Source organism: Anguilla rostrata, chromosome 7 (assembly GCF_018555375.3).
Source record: "Anguilla rostrata isolate EN2019 chromosome 7, ASM1855537v3, whole genome shotgun sequence".
Taxonomy (NCBI): Eukaryota; Metazoa; Chordata; class Actinopteri; order Anguilliformes; family Anguillidae; genus Anguilla; species Anguilla rostrata.
The window spans coordinates 32,509,932-32,530,658 of NC_057939.1; the positions used below are offsets into that span (position 1 = coordinate 32,509,932).

At 39.9% G+C, this 20,727-nt stretch overlaps 1 protein-coding gene and 1 pseudogene across 4 annotated transcripts in view; one reads left to right on the plus strand and one right to left on the minus strand.

Annotated features, from left to right (window-relative positions):
- rnf4 (ring finger protein 4) overlaps positions 1 to 13,579 on the plus strand; it is a 63,307-nt gene extending 49,728 nt beyond the window's left edge. For all 4 annotated transcript variants that reach the window (XM_064341987.1, XM_064341986.1, XM_064341990.1 and 1 more), the window contains one exon: positions 12,266 to 13,579. In XM_064341987.1, the coding sequence (XP_064198057.1) occupies positions 12,266 to 12,336 (71 nt within the window). In that variant the 3' untranslated portion in view covers positions 12,337 to 13,579. The remainder of the gene's footprint in view (positions 1 to 12,265) is intronic.
- Positions 1 to 20,727, minus strand: part of LOC135258588 (uncharacterized) — a 179,126-nt pseudogene that overhangs the window by 127,958 nt on the left and 30,441 nt on the right.

The window sequence follows — 20,727 nt, forward strand, 5'->3', positions numbered from 1 at the left end:
TTTTGTATTTATTGATTTATATCGATTTAATCACCTGGAATTGAAATATTCTTCTGCAGCCGTTTGGGCATATTTTACCGTTGTCAAGCAAAACTGTCGTTGGTAGTTGAACTTGGACCGTTGTTATGCAACAAATAGGATATAACAGGCCAATAGTCAGGTTGTAACTGTTTTATATATCCTCTCAAACACATTCATTATGTTTTTATGCGAACATTCACTTTCATGTCTTGACATCCGAGGCGACAGAATGCATTCACATTTCCAATATAACTGGCAACAACAGCAGAAAACATGCACACGTTGTAAAAAATAGCTGTTTGATTACTTTCTCATCGTCAATTCCATATAGGCTAATTGAAAAATGACAAGAATAGAACGAAAACTCGGACTTGCGTGAAAATTTAAATTAGCAGTGGTACAGCCACCGTTTGCTTTCCTTCGAAGTTACTGCTAGCCGAGCAGCGAAGTGTGCCCTCCAGATGCGAACCATGCACCATAAATTAGTCCGTAGTCTTCCTGGTCTTTTTGCGGAATTGAAGAATGGCAGAGTAAAATTACGGCAGTCTGAAAAAGCTAAAGGGAGGATTACTAGAATTAACCTGTTATTTTACCCTGACAAAAAGTGCGGAAGGTGATTTCCAGTTTGCTTTTACTGCATCACCAATGTGAATTACACAGAACTACTGCATACCTCACATAACTGTATCAAACGTTTTGAGTCAATTACAACGGGCTAACAAAGAAAATCCGGAAGAAAATACTCAGCAACCGAATTCATCCGTTTGAATGTTTTGGTACGTAATATGCTGTCCCAGCACGAATGCTTAGCATTTTATAAAACTAATACTAAAGCAAGAAAAGAACAGAAGAGCACACGTTATAATTCCAAGATGTTGGCAGGCTATAACCAAAACTAGGCTACTGCGCCGCATAACATACAAGTTTGATTTGAAGTTATTATGAAAATAAATCTGTTTGCGGCTGCACATTTTTAAACATGGCGGTTGAAAATAAAACACTGCAAGTAGTCGACCAATCAGAAATTTTCAGTGCTTGCGCCCCACCCCAAAGGTTCCGGTACTTTTGGAAAGTACTACCCCCCGAGCAGGAACTTTTTTAGGGGTAAAACAAAGCCCCCGGAACTAAATTTAGACCCTAGTTCCTGCGGTGGAAACGCACTGAGTTCCTCAAAAGGTTCCTAGTTCCGGGGTAAAGTTCCTGCGGTGGAAACGCGGCTTAAATGTGCAGTGTTCTGTGATGGTAACACAATTTTGCCAATGGGGCAGAGCAGTCGTGGTAGTTACACATTAAATCTAGCCCATTTTAGGCACGGAATTCACTTTCAATATCTAACTGATAATGGTGTAAATCTAAAGCTGGAATTTTGTGTAGATATGATACTGGTCTAATGATTTTGCTTATGTGCCGGTACAGGTATAATATAAGCTGCTGAAACCCTATTGTTTTTGTTAGGAATCTGTTAGGAATTGGTTACTCACTACAATGACAAAAACCTTCACAGTTAGGAACATAGTTATGTGCTAATTGGGTCTATACCATCTTAAATTGGGCACCAGAGTTTTCAGAGTTATTTGCTGATTCATATGAAATTCAGATGTTGCTAGAAGGTGATACCCTCGGAAAGTAAGCCATCAGGCGGATTAAACCTGGCCTGCTCTACGCAGCTCGTCTGAACCCTGGCTTGATGGGTAAACGTGGAGGCCGACGTTCCACTCGTTATCCTTCAGCGTGGGATCTCTCACTGGACAACAGGTTCACCAGCTTAGATGAGTTGGGAGGTGGAACTGGGGCTGGTAGCTCCTGTTCTCCCTGTCTCCCATTCCCTGTGCTCCCGTCTGGTCTTGTGTCTCCTCCACTGCTGGCGAGACCTGCGACCGGCAGAGTCTCTCCTTCTGCTGACTTTCGCTCCAGGTCTTATGACACTTTACACAACAACGCTAATGTTTGCCGATTCCATCATCAGGAATGTTAAGTCCAAAATGGCCACGACTGATTCTGCTCCAGACGTCTTAGTTGTGATCTCGAATTTATTTGATGAACGCTCCTATGTTCAGAATATTGTTATTCATGTTGGCACAAATGACTTGGCAGCTTGAAGAATTCATAACTTGATTGGACAGTGAGGCTTGTTTCATCACTTGAAAAGAAGTAGACTACTCACTGTAGGCTACAAAACTATAAATAGTGGGCTAGCCTATGCTTTGTACAGTTTTAATTATGATTATGAATAATCTGCAGTTCAGTATTTTGTTTTATTGTAGTGATCAATGTTTTATAATAAAAATAACTGTGGTGAATTTTTAAAGTGTATCTACATGCACGATTGAAAGCTTAGTCAAAATGTTTAACGGTTGTTTATTTGGCCATTTAAATACAAAAATAAGTTTCTGTTTGGGATATTTCAGTATATGGTGGAATTCATTTCATTATAATATCCTACTACAAGATACACATATTTTTATATAACATATAAAAATTTAATATATTTAATATAACATTTTAGCATTGATAGGTTTGAACAATTAAGTTCCTTCCTATGTCTTAACTTCATCTGAATACACATTCCCACACTCAGACTCTGTAACTGCTTCCCATTGTTAGAGACAAATGGACACAAATAGAGTTCAGTCATTGTTTGTAAGGATATACAGTGGCCACAGATCAAAGGGGTGTCCCCGGGAAGTCTGTTGCAATGTATATTCCTTCCTGGGAATGTTCACACTAGACCAGTGGTTCTCAACTTGGGCCAGAAAGGGCCGGTGTGGGTGCAGGCTTTTTCTCCAACCAAGTAGTTACACACCTGATTCTACTAATCAAGGTCCTTAGTAAAGACTCCAAAGGTTGATCAGTAGAATCAGGTGTGTAACTGCTTGGTTGGAACAAAGGCCTGCACCCACACCGGCCCTTTCTGGCCCGAGTTGAGAACCACTGCACTAGACAATCACCACACCTCTCAACAGAATACTTAAAGGTGAATTGCACTTTATAACACTTCTGCTTCTCATGACTGATATTGTCCTTCTAATGAATTCGTCGCCCTTCATTTTTCGATTAGTTATTTCATTATGTTAATATTTTATGCTGTTTTGTTGTTTTCCTTTACAAATGCAGGAAGTAGAGCCAGGCAGTTTAGTGTCGAACTCGAGGATGCATATCATTGTGCAACTTCTGATGTGGGCGTACCTGCAGATAATAAGATTAGGTTGGTCGTAGAAATAGTGTTGTATTACTACTAGCTAGCGAAACCAAAAATGTCTGAGGATGAAGGAGATTTTGTTTTTGAAAATGGGATTGTTGTGCCCCATCGATTCGAGCCGGAATACACAGAAGAAGAGCTGGCTAATTTGCAGGCTGATCGTGCGAGAGCGAGTCAGGAGCAGGCCAAGATTGAGGAACCACAGGCTCTTTCCAGGACAAACGGCAACTGGTGGTAGACCATCCTATGTATCACAGACCGACACGATAGCGTTAGCCAGCCCGCATAGTGCCTACCTCGAGCGGTTTGACCAACAATGGGAAAACGGTGGGTACAGCTCCAGGCTTCAGACGGTCGCCTTGGTAGTCAGGGCCTTCAAAGCAGTCGCTGCATACCCTTAGTCCTCGTTTGCGAACTTCTTAGGCTGTTATGTTGGGGTGTCTGATTACATCCACCCATGTCTGGCACAAAGGTGCATCGCGTGGAAAACTGAATGTGCTTTCAAAGCAAGTTCAACGGGGACATTATAACAACCGGGTACAATGCGGCTCATTATTACACCGATATCGCATCAAACTAAAGCTAGCAGATGTTAGTTCGTTCGATTTCAACGCTAAGTTAACGGAATGTTTTGCTTCGCTTCTTCTCGATTTTGCCGCGAAACAAAATCGAAGAAGAAAAAACCCGGAAACCATACTACTATGTGGACTTGCGCTAAAAATAAAATAGGTCTTTGTTTCTAACATTAGACATTTAAAATGAAATAATCAAAAAATGAAGGGCGACACATTCATTAGAAGGACAATATCAGTCATGAGAAGCAGAAGTGTTATAAAGTGCAATTCCCCTTTAAACCTTCACTTGTCGCTGTCTCGTTGAGATTCATATGGAACACTTGTCGTGGCACCATGGCGAGTCTCCCTTTGTGCATCGAAATAAAACCTTTTCAGTTGGAAAGTGGTCCTCAGTGTGTTACTGCACACTTCCCAACTTGGTTTCACACAGGAGAAGATTCCCAGCAGCATCAAATTGTAGACATTCCAATGGCCATCACTACACTTAAATATCATATATAGCCTCAAACAAAAGGACAAAAACACAATGCATGATTAAGCATACTTGATTTGTGAGTTTAGACATTACCTTGTGAAATGCATTATTACAGTGATTATATTAATTTTTTAGTGATATTAATACAAAATAGATGTGCAGACTACAGTAGCGTGAAATCTGGTCACGAAAATTACAACATTCAATAGCCACTTCCTGTCTGCCCACACTACATTATTGACTTCAAATGTGCCATGCAACATTGATTCAGGAAATAGTGGCCAATAACTCCCATAAGATGGTTGCCCATACCATTTTGGATCGACCACCATGTTAAAGAGTTGGCAAAAGACATTGTGGATTGAAGACATCCTTTGAAAGATGGGTTGAAGGCATGGGTTGCTGCCGTGTACTCTGGTCTCCTTCCACAGTCCAAAGAAATGCAGTAGGCGAATTGGAGAGTTACAGGAGTAACCGAAAAAAGATATAAAATATTTGACTTACTTGAAACTTTAAGTACACAGAAAATAGTTAACCCCTTTGCGTAGATTCCAAATCTGCCCAATCCTTGCCCATTTATGGGGTATCCTATTTAAAGCTTTATAACTCCAGGTGTGAGCATCGCTAGCCGCGTTTCCACTGGAACTTTACCCCGGAACCAGGAACCTTTTGAGGAACTCAGTGCGTTTCCACCGCAGGAACTAAGGTCTAAATTTAGTTCCAGGGGCTTTATTTTACCCACCAAAAAGTTCCTGCTCGGGGGGTAGTACTTTCCGAAAGTACAGGAACCTTTTGGGTGGAGCTTGCAGCGCTGAACATTACTGATTGGTCGAGTACTCGCAGCATTTTTTTGTGTTTATTTTCAGCCGCCATGTTTAAAAATATGCAGCTGCAAACCAATTTATTTTCATAATAACTTCAAATCAAACTTGTATGTTATGCGGCACAGTAGCCTAGTTTTGGTTATAGTCTGCCAATGTCTTGGAATTATAACGTGTGCTCTTCTGTTCTTTTCTTGCTTTAGTATTAGTTTTATAATTTGTTTTTAATAAAAAGCATTCGTGCTGGGACAGCATATTACGTACCAAAGCATTCAAACGGATGAATTCGGTTGCTGAGTATTTTCTTCCGGATTTTCTTTGTTAGCCCGTTGTAATTGACTCAAAATGTTTGATACAGTTATGTGAGGTATGCGGTAGTTCTGCGTAATTCACATTGGTGATACAGTAAAAGCAAACTGGAAATCACCTTCTGCACTTTTTGTCAGGGTAAAATAACAGGTTAATTCTAGTAATCGTCCCTTTAGCTTTTTCAGACTGCCATAATTTTACTCTGCCATTCTTCAATTCCACAAAAAGACCAGGAGGACTATGGACTAATTTATTGTGCATGGTTCGCATCTGGAGGGCACACTTCGCTGCTCAGCTAGCAGTAACTTCGAAGGAAAGCAAACGATGGCTGTACCACTACTAATTTAAATTTTCACGAGTTTTCTTTCTATTCTTGTCATTTTGCGATTAGCCTATATGGAATTGACGATGAGAAAGTAATCAAACAGCAAATTGTTTACAACGTGTGCATGTTGTCTGCTGTTGTTGCCAGTTATACATATAAATGTGAATGCATTCTGTCGCTTCGGATGTCAAGACATGAAAGGGAATGTTCGCATAAAAACATAATGAATGTGTTTGAGAGGATATATAAAACAGTTACAATCTGACTATTGGCCTGTTATATCCTATTTGTTGCATAACAACGGTCCAAGTTCAACTACCAACGACAGTTTTGCTTGACAACGGTAAAATATGCCCAAACGGCTGCAGAAGAATATTTCAATTCCAGGTGATTAAATCGATAAAAATCAATAAATACAAAAGTAACCATATATAGTCATTGTTGGTAACCCGTTGTATATAAGTGGAATAAACCCCTCCGGGCTGTCCCGGTTATTAGAAAATAATGAAGGCTACTTCGGTGGTAGTATGGGGTTACAGAAGAAATCATAGGACAGATGGACCAACGACAACGTCGCTTTTTCATACGTCAGTGGGCTAATTTGCCTAATCTTCGCGGGACTTTAGACCGCGGTGGAAACGCAGACAACCATGGGCTGAAGAAACGTTTTAGTTCCTTGAAAAGTAGTTCCTTGGACTAAAAGTTCTGGGTACTTTTGGTGGAAACGCGGCTACTGATAGAGACAGAGAATCAATGCAGTCGTTCTCTTCTGACTTAGTCCAGAAAACAGTATCAACTAGGTCTATCAGCAAACATACACCTTAGCCATGCTCAGAAGTTCTCAAGAATATGACGGAACTCATCGATAATGTTTCTCCGGGTGCAGTGTCTTCTACTGCTATCATAGAGTGAATGCGTAAGGCAACGATAATGAGACTAAATTATTGGTTATGCTGGGCTAAAAAACGCTATTCCAAAAGTAAAATTAGACATGTTGTACATCGTTAGAAAGCTTATACTGTCACCTACTGGATAAATCAATGTTCAGTCAAGCCAGACTGTACTAAAAAGGGCGACATCACCATAAACAGTATGTGTGGTATTACACACAGCTATTTTGGAAGGTACCCAGGCGTCGTAAATAAGCATATTTCACAAACGGATTGTGCAAGACAATATATGACTATTGACTCTCGAAAAGGACATCTCTATGTGTAAAACCAATGGTAAGGTTGTATGTTTATTCCATATTTAGTCCCAGACATTGACAGTAGGATGACATGGTATAATCATTGAAAAAATTGTCTTGTTTATTTTGTTATTCACTGAGCTGCGTTTTCACGCTGTATCTTAGGGCTATTTTTGGGTTTATCTGGTTGCTATGAATTTTTAATGGTGAAAGAATATTTTTATGAATGCCTAGATAGACACTATTGTCCAGTGTGTCATGCCTGGGAGGTGTAGTTGCAGATGATACTGTAGGGAGGGGGTGCTTGGTAAATGGACGACGGACAATGGTGGCACTTAGAAACTTTGTCTTCGGCATAGTTGTCCTGAATCCTCTACTAATAATGCTAGAACACTGATTTTTGTTTTTCGCAGGAGCGATGAAAGTCTCAGTTAAACAATCTCAGGACGCGGGCGTCATGGCCACTAGGGGGATTGCACAATCTTAGGTTAAAAAACTGACCGGTTTTGATCTTGCAGGGTCTTCATCAGGGTACAAACAAAGAATGGCTTGAGGGGAAGTATTTGTAGATTCAGATTATGGATGAGCAATCCATCAATACACAAAAACTGCAAGGAATGAGAGGCTGGATTACACATTTGTTACTTCAAATATGCATAGATCGATTCCTATTAGTTTTGGTAATGGTCTGTAATCCACCTCCTCATTTAGACCAGGAAATGTCACAGCATCAAACTGAAAAATCTAAAAAGTCTCCCTTAGGGAGGGAAAAATGGAGCTTTAGAATGTTTCAAGCAGTGTATGCATGTGAGCTCAACAATACATTTTTCACAGAAAACTTTTTTTAGTTTGTTACAGTGACAAGAAGTAAGTGGTACTGTGTTGTTAGCCTTTATTGATCGCCGTACAAGGTTAATGTGCAGTAGCTAGCACGATCTGACAGCACTAACCCATAAAAATATACTTTGAATGGGACTTGTGCAATTGAATGGTGTGATAAATATTTGATTATATTCAGCGGCATGAAAATTTACTGTCACACCCTCAATAAATGGCAAAAGTCCTGTAGAAGATGGAATTAAATCTTTAAAAGTTATATATTTTCTGAATCGTTATCGATTTTACTTAGGCACATTGAGCGAATCCAGGTGATCTGAGCGTATTGTTGCTATATTAATTAGATCAGAAGGATTCAATGTTGTTGTTTGCTACCTGAACTTCATGGTACACTCATCGCTGTTATCATGCTTGTAGCTTGAAGAGTCTATTTTTAAAATCCATGTAAACCATTCACCAATGAGCTGGGACTTTGAAGTTATTAGGTGGGATTTTTCAAGTGTCCAGCGAAAATATTGACTTTGCTATCACTCAGAATTCTGAGAGAACCAACTTCCATAAATGAGCGTGTAAAATCAACCAGTAAGAGTTATTTTTATGTCACTGGTTCAGAATGTAAACAATCAAATGTTCAGTGAAATCTGTTTGTTTTTGGTGCCATCGGAGTCCCGATCTTATCATTGATGGAATGTTGGGAAAGAGCGAGCTAAAATGCCACAAAAACAGCCAATATATGACATTAATATTCCATGTATGTACAAACGCTGTTCACAATTTTTTTCAGTTGTCCTCTCTACCTTTGTAGAAGTTTGAGTGCCTGTCACAACCCCGAGTAGACGGTTTAATAAATTCTATTCCTTCCACTCGCGATTTGTTACTTGAATTGGAACACTCTAAAACGTTTTGCCATGGGCTAATCCAAGTTCTGTATACATATGGCATATTTATGTTCAGAGACCCTATCCTTAAGATGCCTTTTGGTGCATCCCATGTAAAAACAATCACAAGGACTGAGAACACAATAAAACCACATAGGTGGTATTGCAATTAATGAATTATTTTTGTTTGTATCCTTGTTTTGAAATCGGCAAATTCCTTCCCTTGGATGATGTTAGAACAATGGTTGCATGTAGTGTACCTGAAAGTACAAGTGGGCTTCCTAATCCATGTCCCCATGGGTTCAGCTGGAAGGTAACAACGTACTAATTTCTCCTTTAAAGTGTACACGTCTGTATCCCACCCAAGGAGGCTCAGGGAAGCCTGACCTTGAAGTAGGATCTGATTCAAAATGTCCCAATTGGATATGATGATGCGTGCTTTAACTTATGTGCTGAATTTTGTAACAAAAAAATATACAGGAAGATTTTCATTCCCTGTGGGTCTTGCGCAGTAGGTCATGATGATTGGTAGATGCAGCTTTTACATAAACTTGTTTGATCTCTGGCATGTAATGTCGTTTGCAGAAACGCTCAGACATATTCTGTGCTTGTGTGGCAAAATGCGACAAAGGACGTTGAAACTGTCCATAGGGGATGTTCTTTATCAAATGATTCAATTCAGTTTTATTTGTATAGCGCTTTTTACTGAGAACTGTCATTACAGAGTAGCAAGGCATGAGACAGAGCAAACGGAGCAAACTCCAGGCCTGAACCCCAAAATAGCAGGTACATAAGGTAAAAACTGCCAGTGGGGAGAAAAGCCTCAAACTGCAGCGAAAAAAAACCCCCAATGGGAATAAATCTCGAGAGGTACCTGGCTATAGAGGGGGAGCCGATCCTCCACTGGCCAGCCTGGTGTAAAGTAGTAGACAGCAATTAAAATGGGTTGAACACATTACAGCTGAGGTGAAAGCTTACAGGAATAGTAGAAGACCAAATGGTATAGTTAGAATAGTGCAGTTTAGAGGAGCAGAATGAAGGATCTGGAGCTCCAGACGGCATCAATGCATGGGCAGGGGAGGAACACGACTGAAGCAGTCCATGACCATGGAGCAAAGGACAGTACTGGAGCGATCCAGTGGATTCAGGCTGAGGAAACAGGCTGGAGCGGACTTTGGACTCAGGGCGAGGTAGGGGGAGGGAGCCCCATGGAAAGAGAAACAGAGAAAATGGGGTCAGCTAGACACTTGATGCTAAGCTACCTAGTGTGTCAACTCCATAGGGCCAGCTTGACACTTGAGGCTAAGTTACCTAGTGTGTCCACTCCACTCTAGTATTTATAACATGACCATTTGACAGGATTATAGTACTATAGGAATGGCTAACTATAGGATGGACTAAAGGGGTAAGGTTTAAGTCTACACTTAAAGGCAGCGAGTGTGTCTGAAGCCTGTGCATATGTAGGGAGATTAGTCCATAAAACAGGAGCTGTATGAGAGAAGGCTCTACCGCCCATTGTAATTTTAGATGCACATGGAATTTGCCAGCATCTTGTGAACATAGTAACCTTGGAGATTAAGGAATAAGTAAGGGGAAGAAGGCCCACTCGTATATTATTAATGTGGGCCTGAAAGGAGAGATCTGAATCAAAGGTTTCGCCAAGGTTTTTAACAACTGCTTTGGAGGAGACAGAGGAGCTATTTATATTTAAGGAAAAATGGGTGAACTTATCTCTAAGAGTTTGCTACTATGAGCATCTCAGTTTTATCAGAATTCAATATGTGGAAATTTTGGTTCCTTTACATCTTTAAGACAGGCCCCTTAACTTGGCTAGCGGATCAACTTTGCCTGGTTTAGAGGATATATAAAGTTGTCATCTGCATTGCAGTGGTAGTTAACACCATGACTGCTTATGATGCCCCCAAGAGGGAACATGTACAAAGAAAAAAGCAAGGGACCCAACACGGATCCTTGGAGTACTCCAAAGTTTACCCTGGAATACTTGGTGGAATTATTATTTACCCTAACAGCCTGAAATTTAGTTTAGTGTCAAAGACATGTATTACAGGTAAAAGTATATCCACAGAAGACACGTAACTAAACATATTGCACTCACAGCAAAGGACAGGTAAGGAGCAGGGAGAGCACAGGGAAGCAGACCATGATTATGTTTACTTACGTGAAGCATTGATATAAGCTGGCAAAATGCCAGTCTGCTTGGCTTCTTGGATAAGGATATGGTTGAGTTTGGTAAAGGAACAAGAATCTGCAATATTAGGGAATCGGTGAGATATAACTAATATTTTCAAATATTTTTAGTAGTGAATTTTTAGCGATTTTGTTCATGACAATTACTGAGCAAACAATGCAAGCGCAGTTGAACTACACTGTGCAGATGACAGTGTATCAAATGAGAAGGATGAAATGGTTGATGTACTCGCGGTACTCCTCTTCCTTGCGACACAATACATTTTGGATGCCATCAGGTCCAAAAAGATTGACTTTGGTCTCCTCAGACCAGTGTATGAATTCCCACAAGTCTTTACATTTGTCAGTATGGGCCTTGGCAAGGGCTAAACTGGCTTTCTTGTGCTTTGGCTTCAGCAGTGGTTTCTTGCGTGGATGACAACCATGCATTCCACTTCTATGCAGAGTGCGTCTCACTGTGTGAGATGAAACAGTCACTTCATTTTGGCTTTCCACAGCAGCTCTGAGGCACTTGCTTTAAGATGCTCCTGCACTTTTCTCAAAAATCCCTAATCACAAGGTGAAAGCTTACCGCAGCAGCCTGAATGTTTCAGGGAGCTTGTCCCTAGTCCATTCTTTTTGAATTTCTGTATCACTTTTGCTACTGTTCTGGCTTAATAACAGTGATTTGCTGTTGTACCCTTGTCCACTTTTGTGCAATGAGGTAATTTTCTTTCTCAAGTCTCCAGACAATTTTCTCCCATGTGGTGCCACTGTTGTCAGCATTAAGTCTGATAGTGATTCAGTGGGTTAAGTATCACTCTTAATTGTCAATCAGTTACACCTGTTTGAGTGTAATGGTTCAACAGACTCATCTTCTGATCAATTGCCCTTAACTAGCACCAGAAAACATTTCAAGTTTTATTTTGTAACTTTCAGCAGGGTGTACTTATTTTTGCAACATGGCCTTTTATCATTTTAATAAGAAAATCATATTTTCCCGTTTGTATTGACACGTTTCATTGGTAACTGATAAACCAGAGTTGCTTGAACATTACATCATATATGTCTTATGTGTAAAGAGAGATAGCTGGATGTGTTAGGTTTCAGAGGGGGTGTACTCATTTATGCTATGTACTGTAGTTTTCAAAGCACTGCTGAATGATTTAAGTGCTGTCGGATGGTGTTTTCAGCTGAATTTCTTCATCATGGTTGGTTGGATGCACCTGCTAATATGTGGTCTCCTGAGTGATTGGAACACAGTGTAAAGCTGGGATGGACCTACCATTAATTAATTAATTAATTAACTTGAGTAGCCAGGATATTAGAGCTGCCCATTGAGCCAACTGCAGAGCACTTTCTTGCCAAAAGCACTTGCTATGTGAAGTGCGCTATAAATAAAGTGTATTATTAAACCTCATTAAGATAATAACTGCTCTTGTTCCACAGATTGTGGGAAGTGGGAGGCTAGTGGTCTCCACCAGATGTGGCCACCTGTTCTGCAGCCAGTGCCTCCGTGATTCACTGGCCAAGTCTCATGCCTGTCCCACCTGCAGGAAGAAGCTGACCCACAAGCAGTACCACCCTATCTACATATGAGCCCATGGCCATGGCCTACTCACCACACCCCACCTAGAGCACACTGCATCTGGGGTCCTCAGGCACTGTGGGCCTTCGGTTTTTAACTTTTGGTTATTCCCTTCCCCGATTCACACACTTATTGCCTCTTTGCTCCTTAAAAATTAATTAAAGTTTTGACCCAGGCTGCATTTAATAGAAGCAAACATGGGTCTTAAGGGTCCAGGCAGTGAAGTGCTGGGACGTCCTCTTGTAGCATCAGGACATTTAAATTGTATTTCGTATAGCATGTTCACTTATTCAAATGTTATTGAATGTTATGTTATTCACTCAGTTCTTGATCCGAAGATTATTTGTAATTTGTATGTGTGAACATATTTTGCAGAACTATTTGGGTTTTGTGTGCTGTGTGCTGAATTTGAGCGTTGGTTTTTTATTTTTTACTAAAACAAATTGGTTAAAAACAAATAAATTTGGTAATTTATTTGAATATTTTCTGTAATTTATTGGAAGGTAACATAAGAGTATCCTATGGTGGGACCTTTACTTTACTCAGTTGGCGCAAGGGAAAAACAGGTTTGAGAGCATAATGGCAGTGGTGTTAATGTTTGGAGTTTTTTCCACACACTCACTCGCAATAAAATCAACATCAGAACATGGTTACAGTTGAAGGACAATTCTGTTCTTCTATGATCAGATTTCACCCAATTACTAGCTCAGATGGAAAAGTCAGAGACATCAGTTATGTGCTTGGTGGCTACATTTTTGTGTTTATAACCTCCTGGTTAATTTAAAATTACTTCTATTATCAATGCCTTGATTTATAAAAGGTTATTTAAAATATTTTCTTTAGCAGTTTATTTTTTTCTCCTTGATACTATTTTCTCTTTCATTTTTATAGAACGTTACATTGAGTATGCATACACAGCTCTTAGTTTCAAAGGTGCACTGGTTTAAAGGAACACAGGTTTCCACTTATTATATTATGTTTCTGTATCCCCTGGATTTAGTTTGAGGTGGGTTGAGCATTAATCCTGGACATGAGCCTAGAGGAACCCACGTTACCCTCTAGTCGACAAACTGGAATACAGACGGCCTTGCCTTCACATCTGTATATATTTGTGTTTTAATTCTGTATATAATGTTATTAAATTACAATAAATGTGTAAGGAAAACTTAACTGTACTATGGGTGTAAGCAGTCTTTTTCTAGATTGAAGTTTGTCTTGTCTGATGGACATGGGTACATGTCTTTAATATGTACCAAGTGCATTGGGGATTTGTAGTTGACATTGTATTTACATTTTTTTTTTTAAATGTAAAATTAATATATTATTCGGGAATCTGCTTGAACCCTGTTCTCTTTGTAATGTTAGTTACTTTCCTTTCCTTGAAAATATGAATATGCTATTCAGCCACATGGTGGCACTATTACAGTCAAGGAAATGTATTCATTTTAACCGCTTCACACAGATGCTAAATATGGCCAATGCTCGCCCATTTATGTAGTGTTCTATATAAGGCATTCTAACTCTAGATATGAGCATCACAGAGACTTGGAATGGCTTAAATGAAGCAAGATACTTCTACCATTTACAGTACTAACTTAATTTCATTAATTTACACCACTGGTCAGAAGTTTTAGAACACCTCCATTTTTCCAGTTTTATTGAAATTTTAGCAGTTGAAGTCCAGTGAATGAACTGAAATGGTACAAAGGTAAGTGGTAAACCACCAGAGGTTTTTTAAAAAAAGTTTAGGTTACCAAAAACTGAAAAATAATGTAAATATCAGAGTTATAAAAAAAAGGCCTTTTTCAGGGAACAAGTAATGGGTTAACAACGTACAGCTTTTCTGCAGCAATGGAAGTAAATTAAGCCTTGAAAGTAGGTGCAAACAGTTTATACAGGTGTCTCAACTTCTGTTGATTACTTACAAAACCCTCTGGCTGTATAAAATCAGTGTTGGAACGGACTGTATTACTACACCCTCCAAAGCATTATTTGGACAATATTGCACTGCAGGAAGTAGTATATTGCTATCATAATGGCGAGAAAAAGGCAATTAACTAAGAAAGACAGACAGACCATTGTAACCCTTAAAAGTGTAGGTCTTTCCTTTTGAGAAATTGCAAAGCAAGTCATGGTGTCAGTGAGTACAGTTTCCTACACCACCAAAAGGCACTTGGAAACTGGAGGAAACTCTGACAGGAAGAGGTCTGGCAGACCCAAAGCCACAACAGATATTAGAAAACAAGTTTCTGAGAGTCAACAGCTTGTGTGATAGGCGGCTCACAGGACAACAGCTTAACACTGGTTGAAGTAAGCTAGACTCCGTTTCAACTGTGAAGAGAAGACTTCAAGCTGCAGGTTTGATAGGTCGAGTGGCAGTATGAAAGTCATTACTAAAATGGCTAAATAAGAAAAAGAGGCTTGCCTGGGCCCTGAAGCACCAGCAGTGGACTACTGAAGACTGGAAGAAGGTCTTATGGACCGATGAATCAAAATTTGCAATCTTTGTTTCATCACGCAGGGTTTTTGTATGCCGTCGAGTAGGTGAAAGGTAGGAGGAAGCGTGATGGTCCGGGGCTCTTTTGCTGGATCCAGAATTGGTGACTTGCACAGAGTGACGCACCCTGAACCAAATGGGCTGCCACCGCATTTTGCAGTGCCATGCAACACCCTCTAGTCAATGCCTAGTTGGCCTGGGGTTCATCCTACAGCAAGAAAATGACCCAGAACATACCTCCAGGCTATGTCAGAACTACCTTAAAAGAAAAGAACAAGACCGTAGGCTTCAAATAATGGAATAGCCAGCATAGTCTCTGGACTTAAACTCCATCAAGCTGGTTTGGGTTGAACTGGACATAAGGGTGAAAGCAAAGCAACCTACAAGTGCAACACATTTGTGGGAACTTCTGCAACAGTGTTGGGAAGATCTTTACGAACAATATTTTATTTCCATTGCAGAACGAATGCCACGAGTGTGTTCAGGTGTTATATCTGCAAAAGGTGGCAACTTTGATGAGTCAAAAAATTGGAATAAATTGCGTTAAACAGAACGATTCCATGATTTTTTTTAAATCTCCAATTGTTTATTTGTTCTATGCTTTTGAACGGTAGTGTATATTCATAATTTAGGTAGAAATACAGTGCCATAAATGCAATTATCTTGGTAAAAATTGTTCTCTTTTAGTTTGAACTGAAATGCTGAGAGCCACATTTGTAAAACGGGTAAAACCATACATGTCCTGGACCACAAGTGTATTTCACTACGAATCAGATGTTTTGACTCAAATGTTTAAAACACTTTGCATCATTTTCAAGTGGGATTTACTATCATCAGTATAGGGGTCTTAAGATATCTGGGGGTACCAAAACCTCTCTGAAAATGACTAAAATGCCTTTTGTTCATTATAAAGCACATACATTTTCCCCTAATTATTATTTTTAAAAAGGCTCTAAATACTGTGGCGACCCTGGGGTAGCTAGCTAGGCAGCTAGCTATGATTGGTAGCTAGCTAGGCAGTTAGCTACGATTGCCATCGCTGGCGCCGTGTAAATACTTGCTGTGTATAGCTGTGTGTAGCTAGGTGTAGTTAGCATGCTTTTGTGTGTTAAAAGTGTAGATATCCGTTTTACGTGTGCTTCTGCAGTTTTGTTGTGTGTCGCGTCTCTTGTAGTTGTTAAGTTTCCCCTGTGTTCCTTGCCCCTCATCTTCGTCCTGGTGATCACCTGAAAACTTCATTCTGGCTTTTTATGCAGGTCTTGGAGTAGGGGCTTTTTCCTTGCATGACAGCCTTTCAGGCCATGGCGATGTAGGATTCTCTTAATGGTGGCTGTCGATACCTTGGTACCTGGTGCCTCCAACTCTTTCAATAGTTCCTTTGTTGTTGTCTTGGGGATCAGTTGAACATTTCGGACCAAAGTTCGTTCAGCCCTGGAAGGGCGAAAAAAGCGAGGGGAGGAGGGTGTTACGGGATTTAGGAATCGCGCTACCAGGTGATAGGTAGCTGATTTGTATAGGCATACAATCTACTTGGATGTCGGTAATTATATACACTCACCGGCCACTTTATTAGGTACAACTTGGTAGTAGGATACCAGGCTAGCCTACTGACACTGCCGGAAGACTGGGCAGAGGCTACTAATTAAAGCCACAAACTGAAAATCATACACTTCCTTTCTTGGCAATATAACAATAATATGTATAATAACGAAACAATCGGAGACGATAATATAGCCCCACGGTGTACTGAAGCAGGCTAATCAATTAATCACGTCTCATTCAACTTTAGTCTACACAAAAGCCGACGTTAGATTAACACCAAAATATACATTTATAAACGTGACAAAATACCCCAAAACCCCCAAATTACGAGTCTTAATGTCCAGCAAGCAATAGAAATAGTTCAAATACGAATAAAGTTAATCAAGATTGCAATCAAAGTCAAAGTTTGTGACGAAGAAGGAGCGAGAAGCCGCCATTCAAAAAGGCCATCGCACCACTCCGACGAACAAGAAGAAAGAAATCCTTTTGCAACCACCCACATCTTCCAACTGAGAATATTCCAGAAGGAAAGTTTATTCTAGCAGCTAAGAATTGTGAGCCCGAACGCCATGTTCACCTGCATGCGCACACTAATTTCTAGAGACCAACCAATGCCAGATTTTTGTGTCCGATGCCGATCCCGATTTTGGAGAGTCCTAGCCCACCGATTACTGATGTTTTGACCGATATTTTGTCAAAAAGTGCAACATTTTCAAATCAATTTGAAAAACTTATATTTTACTAAAATTTCAATATTTAAGAACATTTAGCCTAACTTATAAGCAAACAAATACAAATAAAAATAAACACACACAAAACTTTTTAGATAAAAAATATAAAAGATGATATTAAATTAAATATATATATATATATATACACCATCTTTAAGTGTGTGAAATCAAAATAACTCCACACCTTGCTTTTACTCCTTTCTTTTCCAGCCATCTATAAAAAATGAATTAAAAAAAAAAACGTTTTCCAGTTTCAAACATGTATTTTTATGAATATTATTATTGTTATTATTTCTTAGTATCTATTCTCAGTAAATTAATTATATTTTCTTATTTTATTCATACTACATGATCTCAAAGAGTAAGACTTTATCTAGCGAGCTTCCCTGTCCATAAGAATTCGGTGGTGAAAATAACTACAATGCGCTCTGACGCGTGACTAGATGACACACTCGCTTGCAATAACGCATTAGCTATTGACACAGCCTCATTATTTCTTATTATACATTCTCAGTAAGTTAAATGAATTATATTTTCTTATTTCATTTCTACTACATGATCTCAAAGAGTAAGACATTATCTAGCGGAGCTAATGAGTGAATCAAGTGTAACGTTAGATGAAATTAAATTGATGGGATGATATACGTGACAAAAAACTACAACGCGCTCTCGTGCAGGTTACCCGCGCTAACTGTTGGTTGATTCACTTCTCCAACAGCGATCCTTCTCTCATGTTATTACGACAAAGCTAGATAACATGGCTTAAAATGATCCACGTTAGAAGTGTTTTATCTGCGTTTTTACTGTCTGGTTAGCTCACTACGATGACACGTGACTAGATGACACACTCGCTTGCAATAGCGCGTTGGCTATTCACACAGCATCATATAGTAGCTAATATCATTATCTCAGATAAAAAAACAAATTTGTGATGCATTCAATCACCATTTTATTTTGGCAGGTTATTTATTTGAGAATACAGCGATGTCCTCTGGAAATGTAGATCCTACGCTGCTTATGTGCTCACTGCCACTTCATAAATGCTTGCTAGCCAGCTAGCTTGCTAAAGTGAACCAAATATGTTAGCTAGCTCGTTCGCTTGATAATGAGGATTGATAAACATAGTGGTCATATAAACGCATTTAATTAAAAACTTTCAGTAAATATACATACCTTTATTGCGGCAATCGAATCTGTGCAGACAAGTCTTGCAGTGGAGAATATTGGATGAGGCACGAGTGACAAACGTCTTATTAGAGAAGTAGCGCGTCAGCTGCTGCAGTTCACACTTGTATTAGAGCTCCCTCTACTGGATAATTATAGTAAATAGCAATTACAACGTTCGAACAGACAAGTACAGATAAATAATCAATGTTTTTTTTTTGGTTTATTATACTTATTTAAAAATCGGGACACATCGGCTGCATAACTGCTGATCCCGATGTCGTCAAAAAAGTCAAATAATGGCCGATATATCGGTCGGGCTCTAGTCTCGAGTGCAGTTATTTTTGACCTGTTTGTTATATTTGGTGGGTTTTCTAAAAAAAAAAAAATCTTTCTCCGCCTATTTCTCGGTTGGAATTCTACCTGAAGCCTGTCAATTGTCCTTTGGCAAATTAATTATTATCACTGCAGCTTTACCATCCCTGCTTAAAAATGGTTGCTATGTACTACTTCCTCAGACATTGAGCTCAGACACTGTCTGTAATAGTATAGTCTAGATGATAGTGAAAAAAACTTTAGCTCGGTACAAGTTACAAGTTGTGTAGGTGGTTAAAAGCTGCTGTTGGGGAACTTGCAAAACGTTATCCTGAACATTTGGAGGGGGAAGGGGTTTCTTTTTATTCTATTCCCCAGCCGAAGACAAACATGGAAAAGCGTCTGCTGTGGATAAAACTATGTGACACATTTTTTTTTTTTTTTTTATTTGTATAGTGCTTTTAACAAAGGAACTTTGTCACAAAGCAGCTTTACAGAGAACCAGCCCCCAAAGAGTAAGCCAAGGGCAACAGTGGCAAGGAAAAACTCCTTGACTGATAACAGGAAGAAACCTTGAGCAGAACCGGACTCAGAGGGGGAACCCATCTGCCGCGGGCAGGCACTGGTTTGTTATGGAAAGTCAATAGTGGCAGGAGGCAGGGGTGCCCAGCTGGTCTAGCTGGTCTAGGGCTGGAGCTCCAGGCCAGGGCGGGGTGCTCAGCAAGCTTGGGCTAGACTGAGCCGAGGAAAATGAGAGAGAGACAAAAAAAAACATTGTTAGGGGGTTCAAAAGGTATATTAGCAAGCAGAGCAGAAGAGACAGAGGTGCCTGTGTGCAATAAGGAAAACCCCGGCAGAATAAGGCTATAGCAACATAGCTAAGGGAAACAGAGGCAGGGGCCAGCGCAGCCATGAGGGCAGGCTTGAGACAGTCATCACCAGACCATGACCGGTTCAGCTTAACACAGCACTACCAATTATGATCCAGTGACAGCACTAACCGCTCAGTCCACCAGAGACTCTATAGCTATGCCCGCCACCCACTCCTGCCCCTCAAATATAGGAGAGACTAAAAAGTGTAGCTTTAAATAAGGTGATAGTGTCTGCTCCTCAAACATGGGCAGGCAACTTGTTCCACAGGAGGGGAGCATGATAGGAGAAGGCTCTACCACCTATGGTACTTTTAGCTATTCTAGGAATAACAAGGAGGCCTGCAAACGAAGCGTTCGTGAGGGAATATAAGGAATAAGTAAATCATTTAAGTACAAAGGGGCAAGCCCATGTAAGGCTTTAAAAGTAAGAAGTAGTATCTTATAGTCTATTCGGAATTTAATTGGCAGCCAGTGAAGCGATGCTAGCACTGGGCTGATGTGTTCGAATCTCCTTGTTCTAGTGAGAATACGAGCTGCTGCATTTTTAATTAGCTAGAGCCCTTTCAGAGAGGAATTTGCACATCCAGACAAAAGAGCATTGCAGTAATCTAATGCTGAAGTAACAAAAGCATGAACTAGCTTTTCTGCATCATGTAAGGACAGTATTTTCAGAATTTTTGAGATATTTCTCAAGTGATAAAAAGCAACCCTAGAGATGTTTTTAATATGTATATCAAATGCAAGATCTGGATCAAAGGTAACACCAAGATCTTTGATTACAGCACTTGAAGTAATGGATATTCCATCAATGTTAAGCATATAGTCCGATAGTTTGCATCTGAGGGACTTGGGCCCCACTACCATTATCTCGGTCTTATCGGAGTTAAGCAAGAGAAAATGGTTGGTCATCCATTCCTTTATGTCTATAAGACAGGCTTTGATCTTTGACAGCTGGACAACTTCATCAGGTTTAACTGATAGATACAACTGGGTGTCATCTACATAGCAGTGGAAATTAATGCCATGTTTGCGAATAACTTGTCCCAGGGGGAGCATATAAAGAGAGAAGAGCAAAGGCCCAAGCACAGATCCTTGTGGTAACCCTGGATTTATAAGAGGAATCATTATTAAAATGCACAAATTGATATCGGTCTGATAGGTAAGATCTGAATCGAAGAGAGTGCCTGTTCACAAGGCCTACA